The 21532-nt window shown below is 38.4% G+C and overlaps 1 protein-coding gene across 1 annotated transcript; it reads right to left on the reverse strand.

Moving 5' to 3' along the window:
- Positions 1-1340: 1340 nt before the first annotated feature.
- Positions 1341-18864, reverse strand: LOC110061803 (uncharacterized). Its single transcript, XM_020768658.2, has 19 exons — positions 18775-18864; positions 16949-17305; positions 16164-16353; positions 15695-15915; positions 14595-14745; positions 13629-14210; positions 12628-13085; positions 12203-12333; positions 10649-11779; positions 9489-9588; positions 8848-9007; positions 8661-8724; positions 8204-8270; positions 7762-7859; positions 7322-7448; positions 6707-6841; positions 5120-5479; positions 4681-4843; positions 1341-1673 (listed from the first exon to the last, which is right to left on the reverse strand). The coding sequence occupies exons 1-19, from the start codon at positions 18862-18864 to the stop codon at positions 1504-1506; spliced, it is 4755 nt and encodes a 1584-aa protein (XP_020624317.2). The 3' UTR covers positions 1341-1503.
- Between the last annotated feature and the right edge of the window lie 2668 nt (positions 18865-21532).

A 21532-nucleotide genomic window follows, 5' to 3' on the forward strand; every position in this document is an offset into this window, starting at 1 on the left:
TCCGCATGGCCCATTGACCAACAGGAGCATCAGTGACATAAGTGTTTGGGCACTACAAAATGCCTAAATAGTCCTGGCAATTACATTAGACCAATACGGAAAGATCTACCAATGAAAAAAAAAAAACTCTTCTTTATACGCCGTTTAATAGCAACAAATACTTTTTTTTTTTACTGAGGTCTAGGTTATTTTACTACTGTCATTTTTATATTCAGTGATCTGACAAAAAGTTGCCAGATATCTTTGTAACTGATCGACTACTGATAAGACAGGAGCTCATCACGTGCCATCGTCATTCCTTTTTTTAAATGAGGTTTTCGGCTAACATTTTGTAGAAAAAAGACTGCTAATAGTCAGTATAGACTCTAGCTGATCAGTAGTGATGTTAAACCCGAATCATCATCTCCAAGTTCTTCATGTTTCATACTAACCGGAACGATTTTTTTTTTTTTTCATGAATCCGAGTCAGTAGGCGGGCCCTGTACATGTTAGTTTATGTAATTATCTTGTCGTCCCGTCACGTTGGACCATTTGCACGCAGAATAGTTTTGCCATCCTCAGGTTTTTATTCAACAAACTGAACGAGATGGCGTGACGGTGATTGTAAAACATAAAGGGTGGATTGTGTACAATTTGTTGAAGTGACGGCTACAGACCTTGCTTGATAGGATGGCAAAACAAAGTGATTAAAATGCAGTCATATCTTGCTGGGAATTGTGGTTTATTTAATAATTTATATTCTCGAAAATCCTACCTTGTCCCTCTTTTATCACCCAAAGGAGATTAGCTCGTATTATGGGAGATGGTCGCAATAGCTGTTTTTTTTTTTTTTCGTAATCAAACTACTCAAGAGGTCATTTTCAAAGTAACAAATGCTGTTGTGTCCTAGCTCGACTTGACAGCAGCTATAAACTAGCAAAGTCGTGAACAATTATTGAGTTGGAATGAAAGCAATCTCGCCCAAGCAGTGAATATTTGTCATCGTATGGGGTACGACCAGATTTGCGTCCCCCGGCTTCCAGCCATCCGATTAGCTGATTGGGTTTCATCCTCTCTTGTCAGAGATGAATTTTCGACTGCTGTAAGCAATACGACTTTGATTCAATTGAAAAAAAAGAAAACACAATTTCTTTGCATGAATGTGCGTGTAATGACCACTATATCCTATCTTCATCCATCTCTGGGGGGGGGGGGGGAGGGGGGGGAAAGAAATTTTAAAAAAATTGTAAAAGTTGTAAAATAAAATTCCTGAGATTGTTCACGATGCAGCTGGGCCAACATTCATGTTGTGCAGCTCAGCGGTCGTTAAGCCGACCTTTCTATGCTCACGTTTCACAGAGTTCGGGAAAGGTTTCTCTTTATTCAATTGTTTTGGTCTTTCATCCACGATCGAGATACTTGGTTGCTTTCCGTCCTGGCTGCTATCTGTATTTTCCATCTTGAGCGGTTAGCCACGTGACTTCTGTCCGGCTTCAGATATTAATCCGAACATATATCACAGCTTCAACCGCTGGTGGAAGGTTCGACGTAGAGAACTTTTGATGGCCTGGAGACCTTTTTCCCCTTGGTTGTCTTTTTCTTGCCCACTGGTCTTTGGTTCTTTCGAGAGGTGTTGGGAGCTACTGTCTGATGCAGGGGCCTGGTGCGGACGTTGGGTGGTGGAGAGCTGAAAGCTACAGATCAACAAAGAAGAGACATGAGTTCATGTATTGATACAAAACGATGTACTCTTTTGTTGGAGTGACCTTTACAACTTATATCCCTCTCTATAATTGACCGAACGAAACAACAAATAAAGAACACAAACAATGCCCCTAAGCATAAGAACAAAAAAAAGGTGCCGTTTAACAAGAACGAAAGAAAATAGAAGTTGTAGAGCAGTGGAGATCAATTGACACATTCGGTTGACCTGTTTACATCCTTGATGCCGCCCAATTCAGATCACGTGATGATTCATTTTAGCGGTTACAATTGCTCTGTTTGCACATAGGACCATGCAACTGAATCAGTTGCGCGTGGCAAATTGCACAATTTCAGCCTCACAAACGAATCATCACAAGGTCTGAATAAAATAGCAGCAAGGATGTAAATTAAACTCGTGAGCCGAATCCGTCTGTTACATTTGTTTTTCCCACAGCATTATCATAACAAAATGTAAGCAGTGACGGTGACAGAGTTAAAAAAACCTCATTACTTCTTTTTTGAGGATAACATCTCGATTTTAATAACAGTGTCTTTAAGCCACAGGATCTAGACTACTTCTAAGACGCTCGTGTTTCCGCTACAGGAAATTAAATGAAAAGGACATTTATGAAAAAAAAAAAAAGCCACAGCCAAGCTATTTGTATTTATAGCAAACCGATTCAGTATCAACTAAAGCACTTCATGGATAGAAAAAAAAGTAATAAAAATAAAGCGTTCCTATGTAAACAGTAGATGCAATATTAGCTGACAGTAACATTGATAAAAAATGGCCGAGAAGATGCGTAACGACAAGCTAGCTAGAAATCTTCTTCACTCCCAAGGGTTGCTATAATTCCTTATTAAAATGTCAGCCTGGCCTTCCTGTTTGAACGAAAATGGTTGAAATTTAAAAAAAGAAAAATATGCGCTGACATGAAATGTCATATTATTCTGCAAATATAGAAAAGAAATGTTTTCAAATTTCCGATCGTGTTTAATTATAGAGAATCGACAACAAAAGAAAGTAAATAAACTTTGTATACATGGAGATATGTATGATATATTTTTTATCAGTAAAGCGAAGACTTAAAATACTGTAAAACAATACAAGGCACTTGCTTTCCCGTAATGATTACTGGGTTGATGAAAAAGTGATTACTCTTAAAACGTTGAGCGTATCGAACTATTCTTTGACAACACAAAAGAACAACATTAGTCAAACTGGGAGGCATATTATGTTCTTCAATGTACCCCTTTACGCGGTGAGCTTTTCCTATTTGCAAGGCAATTTCAGGAAAAAAAAGTACAGCATTGCCCGAAATTTACTCTCATATTTACACATATTGGTTATATTGTAAAGCAAACAACAAAAGCCAACCGTGAAAAGGAAAGAGCTATTAGAGTATTCATATTCAAGCCAAGAAAGTTTAACCACTGGAAAAAATACCACCTCCAGTGTCTCAAAGTAGGCTTTCACGTCTAATGAATGCACTTTCATAATTGAAGGTCGCTTGTTACCTTCCCGCTCTGTCACTTTGTAGTAGTATTAATGAAAGTATGCATGAGACGTGATACGTGTTAATTTAGCTGTTGCTTTAAAGAAAAGAAGATTGCAACATGTGAATTAATCCGATATTACGCCTTTACCAAGTTCCAATTATTTCAATGAATTATGCAAAATAAGGTCAGAGTACACAATTCCCAGGCTCTTATTGATTTTTAGGCTTTTTACTACATCATAAGTCGTTGGTATTTACTAAAAAGCACTATTGGGTTTACCATGTGTACTGCATTCGAAATGTTGATTTTTTTTTCCCATAACATTAAAGCAGTATCGATCGTAAGTTGTCATAATGGCCTACTGGAGGATTCCAAAAAGCTTTATGCATGATTACGTCAGACATCATAATTCACCCGCAAGCCTCGCTTGCGAGAAATTTTCTCAAGCCTCTTCAAGCTGTTTTTTTTTTGTGTGTGTGGATATTCTTTTCATCTTTGCTGCTTTGGAAATTTGTCCACGATAAAATTTGCAATTTGCATTTTTAAAGGGAGGATCGGTGGTGAAATTTGCTTGTCTAGTGTCACCACGCTAAAGGGCTATTGCTTCGAGAAAATTCGTGCCTAGTAACTTTGGATACTTAGAGGCTGTTAAATGTGTGAACAAAACCTTTTTACAGATGAAGAAAAGATTAGTTGTACTCTGGGTCTAGAAGGAAGTGAATACTGCTGAGGTGGAGGGTAAGGAGGATTACAGGAAATCGTCACAATTGCTGGTTTTCAGTGTCACGCAATTCAAAATAGATCAAAATAAAAATAAAAACCGGTCAATAGATAAAGTCCAGAATCTAGGAAATGAAAGAAGGTAAATATCCAAAGACTCTCGCCAAAATTCTAGTCACAGCAATTTTTCTTATGCGAGATATGCCGAGAATTTTTTTACCCAAATTTATAGAGATTTGTATGGAGAAGCCATGCTGGTGCCCATCCATAAGGGCACCAACATGGCGGCCGGAAACCAACAGAAACATCTGTCACTGAGTTTTGCTACAAAAGCGTGAATTTATCCCTCGAGGAACTCTAAAACATTAAAATAATACTTTTTCTAAGACATGAACTGTTCAGATAACCAAGTTCCCCGAAATAAGTCACTTTTTTAACCATCATGACAGCTCTCTAGGCCGTCATGTAAATGCCGCGTCAAGCAAAAGCTTAGAAATTTAAGCGTAGTGTATCACAAAAACCAAGAACCCATTCAGAGCGAAAATTTGTATGAATATTAGTTTTCAGCTGCTCTCATACATCATTTAAGTAAAATCTCAGGAAGATCAATAGTTTTGTACTTCGAATTTTAGTGACGTCATGTGAAAACCAGCTATAGCCTTCCACGTGGAGCCAGAAATCACTTTGCGCAAAAGAGAAGTCGGTTGAAAAACGTTTTGCATCATATTTAACGTGATTTTAAAACTAATCATGAAATTAAACAACAGTTTAACTCACCTGCAACAGGGAGATCATCTTTGTATTCGAAATGAACTGCCCTACTCCAGGATGGGGAACGTGGCTGCTGCGTACATGGTGATGGTGACCGCAAGCTCTTATCCCTGGGTGAAGATGGAGCACCAGCAGCATTTCGTTTAAGCGCTAAATCTTCTATAAATTTCTAAAAGAAATGAGAAAGCATGACATTTTGGGTACTTTCTATGATAAAAGCTAGATGTGTGGAGGGTTTTCAAACCCTTTTTCTGGTGGCAGTTTTGAAAGAAGCTCGATTGTCAGTGGATCCCCTCCCTCCCCCTGAAAATTACTTGGTTTGCTCCACAGCTCTTTTGTGCTTATTTCCTCTCGTACTGAACAGTGATGGAGATAAACGTCTTTTGCATCTTATGGTAGCAGGGGTGCACGCTTAACGAAGTTTACTTTCATAAATTTTACTGACCTGTGGGGGTCCTTGGGGGGTTATCTTCCGTCTTGGGACTGCCCCTTTGGACGACGGAGCAGTCTTCTTTTGTTTCGCGATTGGAGGAAGAGTTCTTGGGATGGAATTGGCTTTTACACCAGGCCAACTTGACTTTCGCGTTTCTTTCTTAATCTCGGGTTTAAGTGCTGTTTCGTTCTCAGGGTTTCTCATTTTGTTACTGGCTACTATCGAGGCAGCTGCCATTTTTGCTTCGGCCACTGTGTGTACGGTATTCGCGATGGCCTGACCTTGTTGTTCCCCTTGTTTACTCTCGTTCTTTTCTTGGTTATTGTTGTTCGTAGCTTTATTTTTGCCTTTTCCTTTCTTTTTGTCTTTGTCCTGAATTAAAAAGAGAAATGCCTCATCAGAAAAAAGTATTTGCATATACATGCACATTTACCACACAAAGGTGTACTTCTGCGGGTTATGCTGTTAGAACATGGGGGAGTTGTTGAATACTGGCCGATATTCAGTCTTGAGTTGTTTGTCGGGTTTTTTTTTTTTTTTTTCACTCTTCCTTCTTTATTTTTTGTTTCTTTTTCTCCATTTAGTAGTTAGAAGGTAACATTAATAGCATTCTATTGATTTTATATGTAATAAATGTCAAGTATAAGTAAAATGAATATTGTAAGCTACGGTATTGTGAATAGTATCAGTAGTGTAAACTACGATAGTATTTTGAGTGGCGGTAATAGTAGTGTAAGTAACGGTTGTATTGTAAGTAACGTCAGCAACGGTGTAAGTGATATTAGTATTGTATACGTAAGTAAGGTAAGTGCTGTAGGTAATATTATTGTAAGAAGTGTTAGTAGCGTAAGTAATTTTAGTATTGTATGTAATTAATTTATGATTAAAAAAAAAAGTTAGAAGGTAATAAAAAATAAATAAGAATTAGCTCAAATTTTAAAGCACGAGTCCATGGCAGACAGGTCATGTTGGGAGGTGATATTGGAGCTCAAGTTGAACCCGGTTATGTTTCTGAACATGGACCGTACAACAAGTGCGATTGTCTTTTCGAAAAACAATCTCGATATTAGAGGCAAATGGAACGAAAGTAGATTCATTCAGTTGTTTGAATTGACATGGAGATGAAAGTTTTAACAATCCCGTTCTTTTATTAATAAACGTTTTGTGTTATAAAAGATCGTGTGATTCATGGCTTTTGCATTAAATTTTAACCTCAGAATACGGTATTGCATGAAAAAAAATGATACTTAAATAAGAATTGTGTACCTTGTGAAACACTGACACTACACTGAATGGTAATGTGTGGAAAAAATATCAAACAAACAAAAAATTACCCCCCCCCCCCCAATAGCTAGCCTATTCAGTCTATCAGTTAAAGAACCGAAATATCTCAAAATCATTATAACAAGTAGTAAAATCTTTGTAGTTCAGCTAAAGACCAGATTGCTTCAGGTTAAACCTGTTAACTTTCTTGACGTTTAGTAGTTTTAATTGGCGTGATTTATTTTAGAGAAAATCATCACTTGCTGATGTGAAAGATAAATACTACCTAATGGTATTTTGGTATAAATAGACTGTCAGCTACATTTTCTAATGTACCTCTTCTTCTTCGATTTCAATGGCTTCATGTTCGTCAAAGGGTGTCACCAGAGTGCTTTTCCATTCCCAAGCGGCAAGAATTAGTTTACGCACTTCAGGGTTCAAGACAACATAAAACAAGAAGAATCCAAAACCCTGTCGACATAGCAAATGCAATTAAGTGTTTGTCCAAAAGCACGGCAAAGACTTCGTCTTAACCTGTTTTTACCATTTGTCCATCCAGTTAATTACATGATTTTATTTCATACACTGTAAATCAGTGTTTGCGTATAAATAATCACTGGACACCCCGCAGAAACAAACAAAGAACTTTACTATGTTCTCGTGTGTGCCTTACTAAGTTTAGTTCAGTACTAAACGTCTGCGCGGTTAGATTTCACTAGCTCATGAACATAACCAACATACGTAGACGCACTAAGTTGCTGTTAAATGTAAGTAGCCCCTCTTTGTTTTTTTTGAGATTTTCCTAGCAAAATTAAAGGAGGCCAACAATCCACATCTTTCTGAGTCATCGTATTTTGCTTATGCTTATTCCTATATGCTAGTGAAAACCAGGCTTACGACGGTCTACGCACCTAAAGTGCCTAAAAAAATACAGTGAAATAGAATCATCACCTGCAACGCGTTAAATATGGAGAAAAAGGTATGGTAGATATCACGATCGATGTTCAAGGAAAGTGATCCCAGAAGCCAGGTTAGAATGACACTGATTGTTATGCAAACCACTGTTTGTAAACCGGACCTATTGAGAGAGTTATTTCGTTTCAACAATTAGTACAAACCAGGAGGAAAGTAGTAGCTGATTCAGAATTGACTGTAGTATCAGTGATATAAGCAGCGAAATGCTTTAGTTTTGAGGCGAATGAACGACCTATTCGAATTTATTGTTGTTTGGACGAAGAAAGACGGTATCCTAAGAAACCTACAACGTTCTATTGGAACCAACCAGCGAATTATTTTGTATTCGGGAAAAAAAGGGTCCGTCTTTGATTGATCTGGTCGAAGTTCATTCATGTAAATTTAAAACACATTAATATAACTAACTGATGCCTTACTTGATGACACTTTTCTTGGTTTCATTTTCTTCAATGTCGCTGGACTTACGGTAAGTAATCAAAGCTTTCGCCAACAAAACAATGAGTATTAATTGTACCTGAAAACAGAAGAAGCAATATGCTCATGATTTTGGATATTTATTATCCATCAGAGTTAGGTGATAAGGAGACAGCCCTTGGCTCATTTCAGGCTCTCTGAGACATGAGTGTAGGCAGGCCTGAAGATGTGCACTCCGAGACCTGAGTGAAGGCAGTTTTCCACATCGGTCCCCGAAAAGAAAATCATGCATGAAAAATAGCCATACCTCGAGAATTTGATGTTTCATTACCACCAGGACGCAGTCGCGTCCCGGGTTGTAATGAGGATTGGATGGTCAGAGAGGCTGGTAGAAGAATAGCAGAAAGATCTCTTGAGATGCATAGCGATAGGTAATCTACTCACCATCCCTAACGTAATTATGGGTGTTGCCACTGACCAGCTCAACGCGTCAGAGAAGGAGATCCAGCAGCTGAAACAAAGGAAAACAAACACATAATTGATGTATTTGTTTAAATGTATCAAAAAGCCATCAACACAACAAAAACAACAATGAATAGAGCAGAAGAGTCTCCTTGAAAACGAGTTGTATGTCCGAAGAGTGATAATAGTAGTGAGCTGTATTTTAATGAGGAAGATATTTGAACAGTGAAGTGATGAAGTAAACGAAAAATCATAATCACTAAAAAAAGAAAAATGCAACGTTTTGTTTCAAGAAACTCTATCAATTCATCCTTTTGGCCCTCTGCCAGTGTCGGTCCTGTCAGCTGTGTCTATGTGTCTATGTGTCTGTCTGTCTGTTTCTTTACATTTCAATGAATATAGTATCGCAATGTGTTAATATAAACAGGGATTAACTCACTGTGGATGTTTATCGTACATCTCGTACTTAGAGGCAAGGACACATACAACAACAAGCGGTAAACCTGAACCAAAACCGCAGCAAAACATTAGTGCATTTTAAATCACATATTGCAATGCAATGTATATTTCACTGCTCAACTACCAACGTCGTATTGTAAAAGACTGTCCATGATAACTTTCCTTACCCCAAGCGCCTGCGTAATAGAGTTTTGTTTTCATTTTCTGCTGCTCCTCGCTTTCACGCTTCCTGGTGAAGGAGAAGAGGTAAAGGGCCTGGACTATAAGCCAACAGAGAGTTACAAGAGACAAATAGTTCATGGTAATGGCCACAACAACACAGGCAATCTGAAAAGAAATAAAACATCATCATCATCATCATCATCATAATAATAATAATAATAATAATAATAATAATAAACATTTGAATGGTTTAACTTATCAACAGTTATTTACAAAATATGTAAATGCAAAAATAATCATTAACGATCATTAGCACACCCTTTCACAGTCATGTGACAAAGTGAGTAATAGAAACTCACTTTACGTGTACGTGTCACTACAGAGCTAAAATCAGGCGATCTCTCATAGTGATCTTACTTTCTAAAACACTACAACTCGATCGTTTTTTAAACACTTCATTAGGAGATTTAAAGCTATGCAACTAACAATTATTTAATCAGTGTATCATTTTGCAAGAATTGATAAAAATATCACCAAGATTATTTTGGTTTCAGTTGCACTATATAACCTGTTTTGAAGGCGTATGTCATCCATTTGGTGCTCATTACGTCAAATATCGTAAAGGTATTCGATGTATTAAACCTACTGTGTCATCTCTAGCGTCAGCTCCGGCCAGGAATAAAAGCTGAGATAGTAATACGCAAATCGCTTGACTCATTTGCATATCTCGTTCAAAACGGCTGTCCCTGCATAGAGAAACGATTACAATATGTTACAACGAATGCTTGTTTTAGACGTTTAACGTGACATTCTGTCAGTCAATGGCTACATTTTGCACTTTGATTTGCGCTTACTCGACACACTCAGCGAGTCAGTGCTATACGGGCATTTTATAGCTCGACGAGCTGCCCTACACGGTCGTTCTCATATCTTTCTCATCCCGTGGATTACCGGAAGGAAAATGTTTTACAACAAGGTAACCCTTCATGAAAGTTTCCCCGGGCCTTCTATCTCAGGGGTCTAGTGCCCGGCAATGTGCGTATTGTTAGTTAAACCTAGCGGGGATCTTCGAAAAAGTGCAGCAGGGCTTTTTAAATCTCCTGCCTAAATAGCGGAATTAACTCAGGAATGAACTGTTATTGCCGAATATTACTGTGTGCATTGCCCCTTACATCTCTATCAAAACTCTGTTGAAACTGACAACCTGTAAGAAACGGTTACTGACCAATCCCCAATGATGACCACTTCATAAAAGTGTTCCTCGATCACATTCGATTCGATGCGAATTACAAAAATTGGTGTCCATATACTATGGATACTATTACTATTACCAAAAGTGTTAAAAACTATGTTCTATCTCGGCAATATCAAACTTAAGTTTCCACAACTCTTCCAGCCCTTTCTTTTAGTAATCCGTCCTTCTACTCCCATGGTTTTTTATGTTCACTCAAACGAGATGGAGACTAACTCGATAATCTCGCGGTTCTATTAGCCTCCATGCACAAACTATGTATCATTGTCACCTTTAATTGTTATATATGTATCTTTTTTTCTTTTTTATGCTAATATTGTAATTTCAAAATGTAAGTGCAAAATAAAGTGAAGTTGAAGTTGAAGTTGAAGTTGAAGTATGGAACACAATGCCTTCATCCTTATTACATAACAAGGTGTTACGACAGCAATAGTGCGCGAGGAAACGGTTTAGAAAAACATAGATAACAGCTTTTTTCAGTCTAATAAATTTCTTTTGAGTTTCTCACAATTGAACACAGTTAGCAAACATAGGAAGTACTTATAATAATTTACCTTATTTCTTGCGGATTTTTATCACTTTCCCCCTTTGCCTTGTTGACTGAATTTCCTCCGTGCTCACTTTCCAGGATAAAGTATGTGAAACAAGGACACATCGCTGCCATTACCTTACGCTTTGTGACTTTCCTTTTCATGCGGACTAGAAAACTAACTTTTTCAGTCTTCTCGACGTTATCACTCACTTCACGAGTTTCGGTTTTTTCAATGCCATTTCCTTCTGATTCTTCTTCAGCCTTTGAAGCCTTCTTAACTATGTTGTTAGATGAAGAGGGCTGCCATTGAAAGCAACAGATTGTCACTTTTTCTGGTTCCCGATGAGAAAAAGAACTGTTTGAATCTTGCGTTGTGTTCCCGTCATTTTGTTTCACGTTTTCACCTGTGGCTGCTTTGAGATCATTGCTCAAAAAATGGTTTTGGTCTTTGTAAGAATTTAGTGTTACAGCATCCTTTCTCTTTGGTTTAGTTTTTTGAAATACGTTTTCCGTGTCTCCAAGTCCTGTTAACAGCTTATCATAGTTTCGTTTCATTGTTTCGGCGCCAATCCTTCTGACCCTATCTTCGCCAATTGGAACCTTTTCTTTTTGAACTCCTTTTGATGTAACAACAGCTACCGATACACTTGTACTGGTAACCTGACGTTTGAAGCGAGCTCCCTCGACAAGAGAATCAGTCCCTCCAGAAACCGTTGTTTCTGTTGCCAGTGTTTTTTCTATAATTGTGTCTTCTCTCTGTAAATCATAAATCATCGAAGTCACCAGACTACCGTGACGCGAGAGTTTCCTTTGTCGACCTTCACTGGAACACGGGGAATTTCCTCGTGAGAATTCTTCTCCGTGCGTCGCGCGGCCGTTTCCTTTCTCTATATCATTTCCTTTTCGACATTTCTTCATTCCTGTCATAACATCAGTCTTCTCTTCGGTAACATGAACTGAACGCGTTTTTTCTTTCTTCAGATCACCGCTCTCTAGTAAAAGAGTGAGACTGGAGCGATTCTGACTGCTCTGTTTTTCATCATCGTCTCCTTCAAAAGCCTCGTTAACTACAGAGTTATTGTTCTTTTCTTTGCCTTTCCCTTTTTTCTTCTTAATCTTCGTGGAGCCTTTGAGTTGAAATTCGTTTGCGCATCTGCATTAAAAAGATGGATTGATCAATGACATTATACTGTCTACACTTACCGCCAACATTTACTCCACGCGCAACTATGATTCAAAATGAAAACTGTACTGTTGATTTAGGATCAGAATTAAACTCTGGATTACTATTCTGGAAAACTGTAGATACTTGACCATTGTTAACTCATCGGGGTAGCTATCAATTTCTAAATAAAGATAGACAGAAAACTAGTACGTAGATCGTCTTGTTCAAGAGATAATTTGACTGGAATTACGGAAAAAGTAAACAGACATTTTGTTTGTACTAGCTCACAATGAAAGTTATTGAAAAACTTTAAAAACTGACTTTGAGTATTTTATGATATCGTTAGATACTTGAATAAATAAAGAAAAAATTGGCAAAGTCGAGATTTTAGATTTGGAACTCCATACTTACGATAGCGTAACAGCAGCTGCTACGGCTGCTGTGGTTCCGACGGTCGCGACTGCTACTCCGACGAACACTTTCCTAGGAATCGGAAAGGTGGTGTCATTACTCTCTGAGACTCCATCCGTGTTGTTCTTACTCTGATCAATAGAAAATAGAAGCAATCTATTAAATGATGTATTTAACATGCGCCAATCACTCAATCATTTTATTGCATGTCGAACAAAGCAGGTTGCTGGCGAAAGAAATAATCATTACTGAGTTTTCGGTATAGACATGCGAGGAATTGAGAATGCCAAAGAATTGTAGAGACTGAAGTAAGCTGCAGGTGTTGTCTGCTTTATAAGATCTTTCCGCAAGAAGCAATTCTGGGTGTTGGTAAGATGAAAAAAGAAGGAATTCACAAATGATATGTGAAATGGAAAGCAACCTACCGTTATTCTGATGAGGTCCTTGAACAGTGTCAAACTGAACGTATTTGTCTCATTAACTCCCTCGACTGAGACATAAAACCATCTGCTAGAGCAAGCTTTCACGTAAATGATCAATCCTTCTGCAGCGAATTCCTCGTCAGATACAAAGCGGGGCTCGGTGCTGCCTCCCTTGGAAGTAGCATTACAAAATGTACTGTTTTGAAGGTCATCCAGTTGCCAAAGGGGATCGCTATCAGCAAGCTTAATATCTCCATGGAACTCACAGGATCCAAGGTTGACGTGATAATTTCGGGGATTCCTGATGCTTGTAGAAACTGAGATACCAGCACTTCCATGGGATGTTTGCAGGAATACGGTCTTTATCCCCGTCTTGTTCAACAAGTCGTATTTATAATATTTTACAGAATTTTGTACCACACTGGACACTACCTCTTCTTCTTCCTCGAGCAGAGCAGGTTCTAAGAAACAATGCGTAAGGAAAAATAGTGTAGTAATTAATTGTAAAAGAAGAAATGACTGCGTTTTTAGAAATGACTTTAAGCAATGTGTGTTTACTCACGAGGGAAAATGATGTCATCTGCCGATTGAGCAAATGTATGGCGATATGCCACGTGGACGTATGTTGTACTTGACCGGTTTAGTCATGCATGGGAACCCAAAAATTTGGAAATTTTTCGGTTTAAACTTAGAAATTGCTTACAATTGTGGAAATGCGTTTTTGCCGCTGGAAAGCAGAGCTGATTCTTGATTCCTTCAGTATCGTCGAACAGCAATTGATCGGCAAACCGAGATTGTTGCTTACGGATTAGGCTGGAATTTGATATGGGGCTTGCTTTTTGACATCACTGACCTACTATCCCACTTTAAAATGTAGGGAAATAGTTTTTCCTGAAACTGAAATTCAAAAGATGACAAAACTTACATCTTTGAGTTGAAGCTAGAGATGAAAGGACAGAAGAGAAAGCCGGATCACAGCGAAAATAGCACGGCAAAGCACTCACCATAACACGAGCTCTCTTGAATGTTTCCTACCAGGGAATTTACGCCTGCAAAGGTTTTGGAAGAAACTACATGATGATCATCAGGATCACTGGCAATGATATTCAACTCATTCTTGTTTAGTCTCTGACCAATCCCTATAACAAAAATGTTTACCCCGTCTCCACGGAGCAACTCGGATGGTGTGATTACCGAGCCCGTCCCCAAGCTAGCTCTTCCGTCAGTAAGAAGAACAAGCACTCTCGGAATACCCAATTCTTTAGCTCTGACTCCGTGATCTGGGTTTCCAAACAGGCTTGCATGGGCTTCTAAGAGAGCTAAGTCGGTGCGGGTCAAACCAGGTTCGTAAGGTACCGATCCAGTTGCACTAAGGACGTCTTGCTTGTTGGCGTAGGTGTTAAAACGAAACATTGTCGTCGGAACGTCGCTGTATCTGATGAGAGCCACTCGAGTGCCATCAGGATATGAAATGTTGAAATATTTGCAAACCTTTATGATGAACTGGAGTCCAAGTTGAAAGTTGGATGGATTGACGCTGGTAGAGGAATCCAATACGAAGGCTAAATCGATCGGATTTTGACAATCTAAGGAAGATAATTGAGATAAATTAACTATTACCCTATTCATACATATTTTTGCGTGTGTTTTACGCGAATGGACAAAAATTGTTAAGGCGCGCACAAAATTAATGTTGTGGCTGACTTATTCCACTATTAATGAAACAACTTTTCGTCTAAGAATCAATCAATGAGAAATCTAGAGGAAGACAGAGCTACGATATCTTCGAAAAGGACATTAATATGACCTTATAATTAATATCTCGAGCGCGGTCTCTGCCAATGCTTTTTTTTAATAGCATGTCCACTGTACGGGAAGGAGACTGTGTTTCTAAATGTTCTCCATGTTGAAACCGTCATCTACTATGTGTGACTGCTTTTATCATTTGTTAATATTGCCAAAGTCATTACCAAGACAGCATGTGACCAGCGAGGTTGCAAGAGGACAACCCGTTGCAGAATGTTCACCCTTGCAGCTTGTCACCAATTTGCACCTTCCACTTCTTCCATCTACCGAACACCTTGGCCCATTCCCATCTGACGGACATAGGAGACCAATTACCTGTTGATAACAAGATAAAGACTTACAACTGTTTCTTAACTACAGAATACAGAACAATCTCTGAAACGGGACCTACTCCTGTCTCACTTTGTTCACTTCTGTACATAATCCAGGATAATAGGCAGGGCTGTTCCTGTTTGGAACCTGGTTAATTTATTGATCATGACCATCACTGGCTTCATCCAAATAACGTCAATAGAGAGAATCAAGCGGCTGGGAGTATTGCTACTCCCCCGAGCTGGATCCTATTCCATCACGGGTTACACCTCAGCATTTTGTCAAGTGTTCTACCATTTTACCGATACCCATTTAGACTCCTGGACGGAGAGAGGCACTGTGAGAGTAAAGTGCCTTGCTCAGAAAGTCAGTGCAATGAGCCGGCCAGGGCTGATACCTGGACCTGACATCCCAAATCAAAAGAGGCAGCGGAATCGAAATTCCTAGAGAATTGCTGCCTACAGTCATAAAGCACTACAGTCGGTCAATAACAAAGCGGACCTTTGAGGGAATGAACAACACCAGCCATTTGGAATATTAATGACGAGCTAATAAAACCGATCCAACGTGTTACATGCGTAATCATGCAACCTCGTCCCCTGAAGAAGACTAGCGGCATAACAGTCTAAACACTGCGATCAATTATTGATACTGACTCCTTATCATGAGACAAACGATCAAACGTTCATTTGTCTATTTAACCACAGTGAACAAAAGCCACATCTTCTTATATAACACACAGCCTTTTTGTAGTGTGTGGACAAAAATAACTGCCGTCCATTCCATCGTTTGGTGGCACTAACAATTTTTTTTCAGGTTTCAGTTGCAACGGTCGTTAGATTGACAATGGTAGCCATCTGAATTTAACTTTGGCTTTTTTGTACCACTGAAATGCAAGAATTGAAAACTTTAATTTTAGATTAGGAGCTCAAGAAACATCAGTCAATCTTACGTTACGTGCATGCCGCCAGTGATGGAACAGTGTTTCGATCCTAGCTGTACTTTGTTGAACATTAATAGATAATTCCAAGAAGCTGTATTCTGTTCCTTTGCAGAACTTTCCCAAGTTCCCAGTCGGTAAGCTGCTGTTGTCAGCTGAACTATATCCAGTAGTCCATAGCCAAGCGGCAACCTTAAATCCTATCGATGGGAACGCCACAATCTCCGGTTGGCCTGCAAGTGAAGTTGATAGAAACATTTTGCTTGGAAAAACTTCGCAAAGCAATTCCAAAAGAAGGTAAGAAAGTATGAAGACGGAGTTTATTTGCGTAACATTATTAAGACGCTATAGTTCACAAATCTTTCAGAAAAACTTTGTTATACGAGGCGGGGGATCCTTTTCTAAAGAAGAAGAAGAAGAAGAAGAAGAAGAAGAAGAAGAAGAGGAAGAAGAAGAAACAGCTGCCTGTAACCAAACTTACGGATGATATTGCTGTTGACAGATAAAGTTGCAAGATGGTACATGTGTTTCCCAATTAGAGGTAGAAATCCTCTACCGATGTATTTACGTCCATCAGCCTCTTTAGAATTTCCCAAGCTTTCCTTTCTTTCGTATTCCTGACCGTTGGAGCTCTCCTCAGAAAATTTCATTCCTGATGTCTGATATAAGATCTAACGAAAATGTGTATCACAGAAATGTTAGCTGGCATTATGTGTGGTAAAGTTGGAAAAGTTTAACATTTTACTTCTTGAAGGGACTCGTCCCTAGTAATCTTCAGCGAAAAACAAAAGAAACAAGCAAGGAATGAACCGGAAAAGGAGCCATATTTTCTCTCTTCGAGATCTTTATTTCTTTTTTAAATTATAAGTGACCGATGCACTGACAGTGGTGAAACGCGCATTTCGAGTTCAGTAGTGAATCGGACAGCTAAAACGTATTTTCAGTGGTTCATGCCTTGCTTTCCTGGAATGGAAACAGAAAGTTAATTAAAGGGAGACCGTAATTGCATAAACCTGAAGATGCTGTGAAACACAACAGGTCATAGGTGCACAACAATAATGTCTGACTTGAAACTGATCGACAGGAATCCAGTAATCAAACATGACTAAGTACTATAAAAATTATTTGGTCTTACAATGTGAACAAATTTGTCAACGCCATGTTTTCAAATTCATCTGTAGCTGAACATTAAACAAGAGAGGACTTAGTTTCTTTTTTAGAGTTTTGACTTCGCAATTAGCAGGTTACAGATCTCTTTAAACTCACTTGAGCAGTAAATGCCGCTATGTGGCGTCTCCTGGTAATCCGAGCGTCACGTAATGCTTGCAAGTAAAATGGATACAGTGCCCTTGTCCTTGTTGTATCTCCAACCATGTCAAGGTAAGATTCCAGAGAAACACTGACATTCTGTGGGATCGAAGGGATTATGGCACTATCCAAAATACAGCAAACAATGTTTGGGTCTTTGGTGGTTGAATTTCTTAAGGTGGCTCCTGGGCAATCACTGGCTTCCATGAAGTAGCCACGGAAATATGGAGAATACTTTGAATAACACTTAATGCAGTTGACATTTCCTGTAACCAAAAAGGAAGAAAGCAATTTCGATAGGGACTCTACCGTTGCCTGTTATTAATAAAAACACTGGTCTGAGACATAATTTACCTAAAACGTGACAAAGGCAATTGCTGCTAAATGTGAAGATTCTTAAAGAGAAGTTATTTCAAACCAATAACAATTGAAAAGTCTCCAAGAAACAGAACAGTTGAACCGGCAACAAGAACAGTTGAAAAGTCTCGAAGAATTCTTAATGTTAGATCGACAAAGCAGTCTATTAGAAACTGTCGTCTACTCTGAGATGCGGTATTCTGATCCCTAGCATTAAATTAACTGAATGCGCCGGATTGTTTGCATTTATTATACATAGACCGCGCTCTAGGGAAGAATCCAGCCTTTGTCGAAAATGTGAATTACATCGTCGTTGCCGTTGCCGGAGCCGGCCTCGTGACAAAGCACAACTCAGTGAAGAAAACAACTGAACAAAAAAAAAAAACCGAAAGCCGGACATTTTACACAGGGTCAGACAAATTTGTCGGGCTTTTTAATTAACTAAACGTTTCAACAGTAAACAATAACATTACAATTAAACCTCGACAAGGAACTTTAGGAGAGGGTATGTCTTTGAAATCAAGCCTTTCCCAGACTCAACAACGAAAGTTCTTCAAAGTTAATTTATTACCCTTGTGTATCATTTGGCATTAATATGGCATTTGCTTCCATTCAAAGATGTTACGGTATAGTCAACATTTCTCAATTGTGGTTCTTGTTCGTAGTGAACAATGAAAAGTAGCATACCAATTTAACTTTGTGGTTCGTATTATAATTAATAACACATCGCTTTGGTGCGGCTAAAATAAGTGTGTTTCATAAGCTGTGCTTTTCTACCGTACTCTTCCCTTTACAAAGTTTAATTTCTGTTCAAGAGTAGTTTTCAAACTAAGAAAAAGCCTAATAGCGACCTCCTGCTGGTCGTAATTCATACTTTACGACTTGCCAATTTTCTCTAACAGCAGGATTCTCTTTTTGTTAAGATTTCTGTGACGATTTCACAGTGGAAACTGAATAAACAAATTTAGAAAGAATCCGCAAATACAAATGAAAAGTCTCCTAGAATACGACCGGACAAAAATAAAGTAAACGAACTCCTAAGTATGAAATGTTAAGGTATTATGACAATGATGCTAGTATACGGAGGGGCGTGAAACGTTCATGGCTCATGTACTTTTAATTTTGGTTCAAGGTTTTACAACCGAGTTTATCTTTAAATAAAGTCTGATAATGCAAACATTCATTTGGCAAGTTTTGGTCAAAACGGAAACATGATTCTATTTTCCTTTAGATGATACTAGCAAAAAAGTTTTAAGTTATAACCTCGGAGATCTAAATTCGAAAAAAATAGAAAACAAAATCAAACATCCAACCATTCCTTGTCCATTTCAACTCCCCGACAGCGCGCATTCTCAATTTACATTTGTCTCATACTCTGAAATATCTGTGTCTATTATTGCTTTTCTCTTGTGACCGTAGGACAATACCTCTCCATTTTGTTGTTTAACACCACCGACAAATGGTTTATTTTGTAAACAGTCAACATTCTTCTTTCTGTCCCCTGTTCTTTTCGACATTTCTCCTCTCCCTGGGAAAAGAAACTTTAAGTAAAAACTAGCTACCTACGTGCCATTTATAAATATTGTTGCTATTTTGAAATGTCTCCACCATTCTGTGTCGACGTTTGCCAGTTTTTGTTCTGCTTTTGTAGTCTTTATATCTATCATAAAATGTTAGAAGAATGTCTCTACGGCTTACCTTGCAAAAGGAACAAAGCAATAAAAAGAATTGCTCTTGCCGCCATTTTCACCAGACAATCGATTCAGCCTTGATCTGTTTGTACTGTACGTGAGAGAAAACACACATATAGGACATCTGAAAAGGTGTATGACAAAGCTCAGTTGTACGAATACAAACAGCAAGATCAAATACAAACTGATAATATCTATTTGATTTTCTCTTTTATCAAAAGACGTCAAAGATTCAAACATCACCTGGCAATCTTCTATAATCCTTTTTTCTTTACAGGCTGCACCAATTCAAGTAAAGATCAGATCTTATTGTTCCGACAGGGATCTACAAAACGTTATTTTTTATGGCTAGGCGAGCTGTTTTTACGAGTATGCAGCATATCGCTTTCTGTTAGGAATGATTAGATGAGAGCAAAATAGAAAAATTCAATAAAGCGGTCCCCGGCATCGCTATTACAATGCTACTCAGCAATGAAGTTATTAAAACTGCAGTTGAATTTTTATAAGCCTTTAGACACACGGACACACACAAGTCATAACAATTTCCGTTTTTATGCTTTGTCTGAAAGTGACGTATTATGGATTAACGTAATAAAGGCTTAATTTATCAGCTATAGGTGACTCAGCGATAGATCACGCCTGCAGGGATTCCTGAAATAAAGCAAGCTCCAAATATCAAAAGACCCGGAATTACGCTTCATAGTTTTATTCTTTGTTCTTTATTGAGGTTGACACTGAAGTTTGTCGAACGTGTATAATTCGGTCATGTTTACAATAAACTCGTTTCTACGGATCAGCGCCTTCTGCTGTGTGAATTGAAGTCAAAATAGAAGGAAGAGGAGGAGGTGCATTCATTCCAAAACTGGTAAAAAAGGAAATAGATCCGCCGTTTGTTTTAATCCCCGCGGGCACTGCAGCTGCATTACTGTGCTTCGATAAGTTGTCCTTACATACGTCTTTACATAAATGCCAGTTTATTTGTCGTTTTAGGTTGTTGGAGTGAGCTAGAGAGAAATTTTCTTACTACTTATCGAACAGCCTATGTGCTCTCAACACATTTCCTTTTGGTGTTTCCTTGGCGGCAAACCTTTACTGATGTATAAGGAACTAGTCATGAATTTTAATGTTTCAGTAAAAGTGGCTATGGACCTTTTGCCCATAGCCATATTTGTCCAATTTGTTGAGCTTTATTGATGTCCGGTACATAGAGCTCACGCAAGACAGCTGGGAAGGGAGTACTATTCTTGGGGCAGGCAGAGAAAGCACAAATTTTGTTATCATTAATTGAACCGATTGCTTTTATCAATTTCAAATAAGCATTATGATATTATCTTATTTTTGGGTCAAAATCCAAAACAGGGGCATAACATTTTTATTTGGTGACGGTAAATGCTTTTTGTGAGCGGGGCAACTAGAACGTTACACAAGCAAATGAATATTTATCTACCAGTAAGTTTTTTTTTTTTGTCTTTTACTGTTCAGCGGAACACTCACAGGTTACGGATCATTGCATATAGCTCGCTTTCGGTTTCTATAGCTTCCTGTAGACCTGACTGTCAAGTCTTTGAAATCTTTCAAGAATGCAATGTGAGATGAACGTTTTCGTCAACAACATGCAGGCTCTTAACTATTTCAATATTTGATCTAGAGGGCCACAACTTTATTAGCTTTGGCTATTTAGCGCATGTAAACCCTCTTTAAATAAAGTCTTTACCTACTTACTTATTTACTGGAGGCGAACCTCCCTTCTGTTTGGACCGGTACCAGGTAGCCAATAGTCAAACTAACGTAAGTGAATGATTCTCCAGCAGAAAGGTAGATCAAAAGTCTTTCCAAGAGAACTTAGACAGGTTCTCTTTTCACAGCTTTAATTTATAAACAGTCTCCCTTGTCTGTCTTGGCAACCGTTTTCGCTCACTGGGATGAATGAACTTCACTTCACTCTGACTTGAAACATTTTCATTTTATAGTCTCATTTTCTACAAGAACTTTGACTTGTAGTGATAGAGTCATTTCCCTAGTATTACAACTACAGGTAGAACAATTACAGAAAGGCGAGCTGCCACAGCATTGCACCGGTTTCTCAAAGGTCATGTGTTCGACTCTAGTCGGTTAGACAAGGATTTTTGTTGCTAAGTTGCTTCGTTTCTCTTCACATTCAGTTAAAGTTCACACTCTTTCACTATCGAACTGAATTAAGTAGCCAAGACTACAAATGGTGCTCTGAATATAATACTGAGTCAACCCAATAATTTATTCCAAACCAAATGATGAATAATACGAGTGCTCCTACGGTCTTAAAAATTTAGTTGTTGTTGAGAATCTTTCATCTTTCCTTAACTCGGAGAGATAATTGAATGATGTGAATTAAGGGGGAAAGGTCACTTAGTCGTTACTTCTAAAAACGAAGGACGGTTTCCATTTTTCAGTAAACGCAACCAATATTCGCCGACCATTCTCAGTAAAAAAAACCCCACACATCGTAGGCTAAGGC

This window comes from Orbicella faveolata, unplaced genomic scaffold (assembly GCF_042242905.1).
Source record: "Orbicella faveolata isolate gen_17 unplaced genomic scaffold, um_ofav_v1 contig_1, whole genome shotgun sequence".
NCBI lineage: Eukaryota > Metazoa > Cnidaria > Anthozoa > Scleractinia > Merulinidae > Orbicella > Orbicella faveolata.

Excerpts from the sequence above, each read along its gene's own strand:
- LOC110061803 (XM_020768658.2), bottom strand. The coding sequence starts at position 18,864 with ATGTCGAAAAGAACAGGGGACAGAAAGAAGAATGTTGACTGTTTACAA. Across the intron at positions 15,916-16,163 it reads TGTCAACAGCAATATCATCC|GCCAACCGGAGATTGTGGCG; the intron begins GTAAGTTTGGTT and ends CTTCACTTGCAG. Across the intron at positions 13,086-13,628 it reads TCAAGAGAGCTCGTGTTATG|AACCTGCTCTGCTCGAGGAA; the intron begins GTGAGTGCTTTG and ends ATTGTTTCTTAG.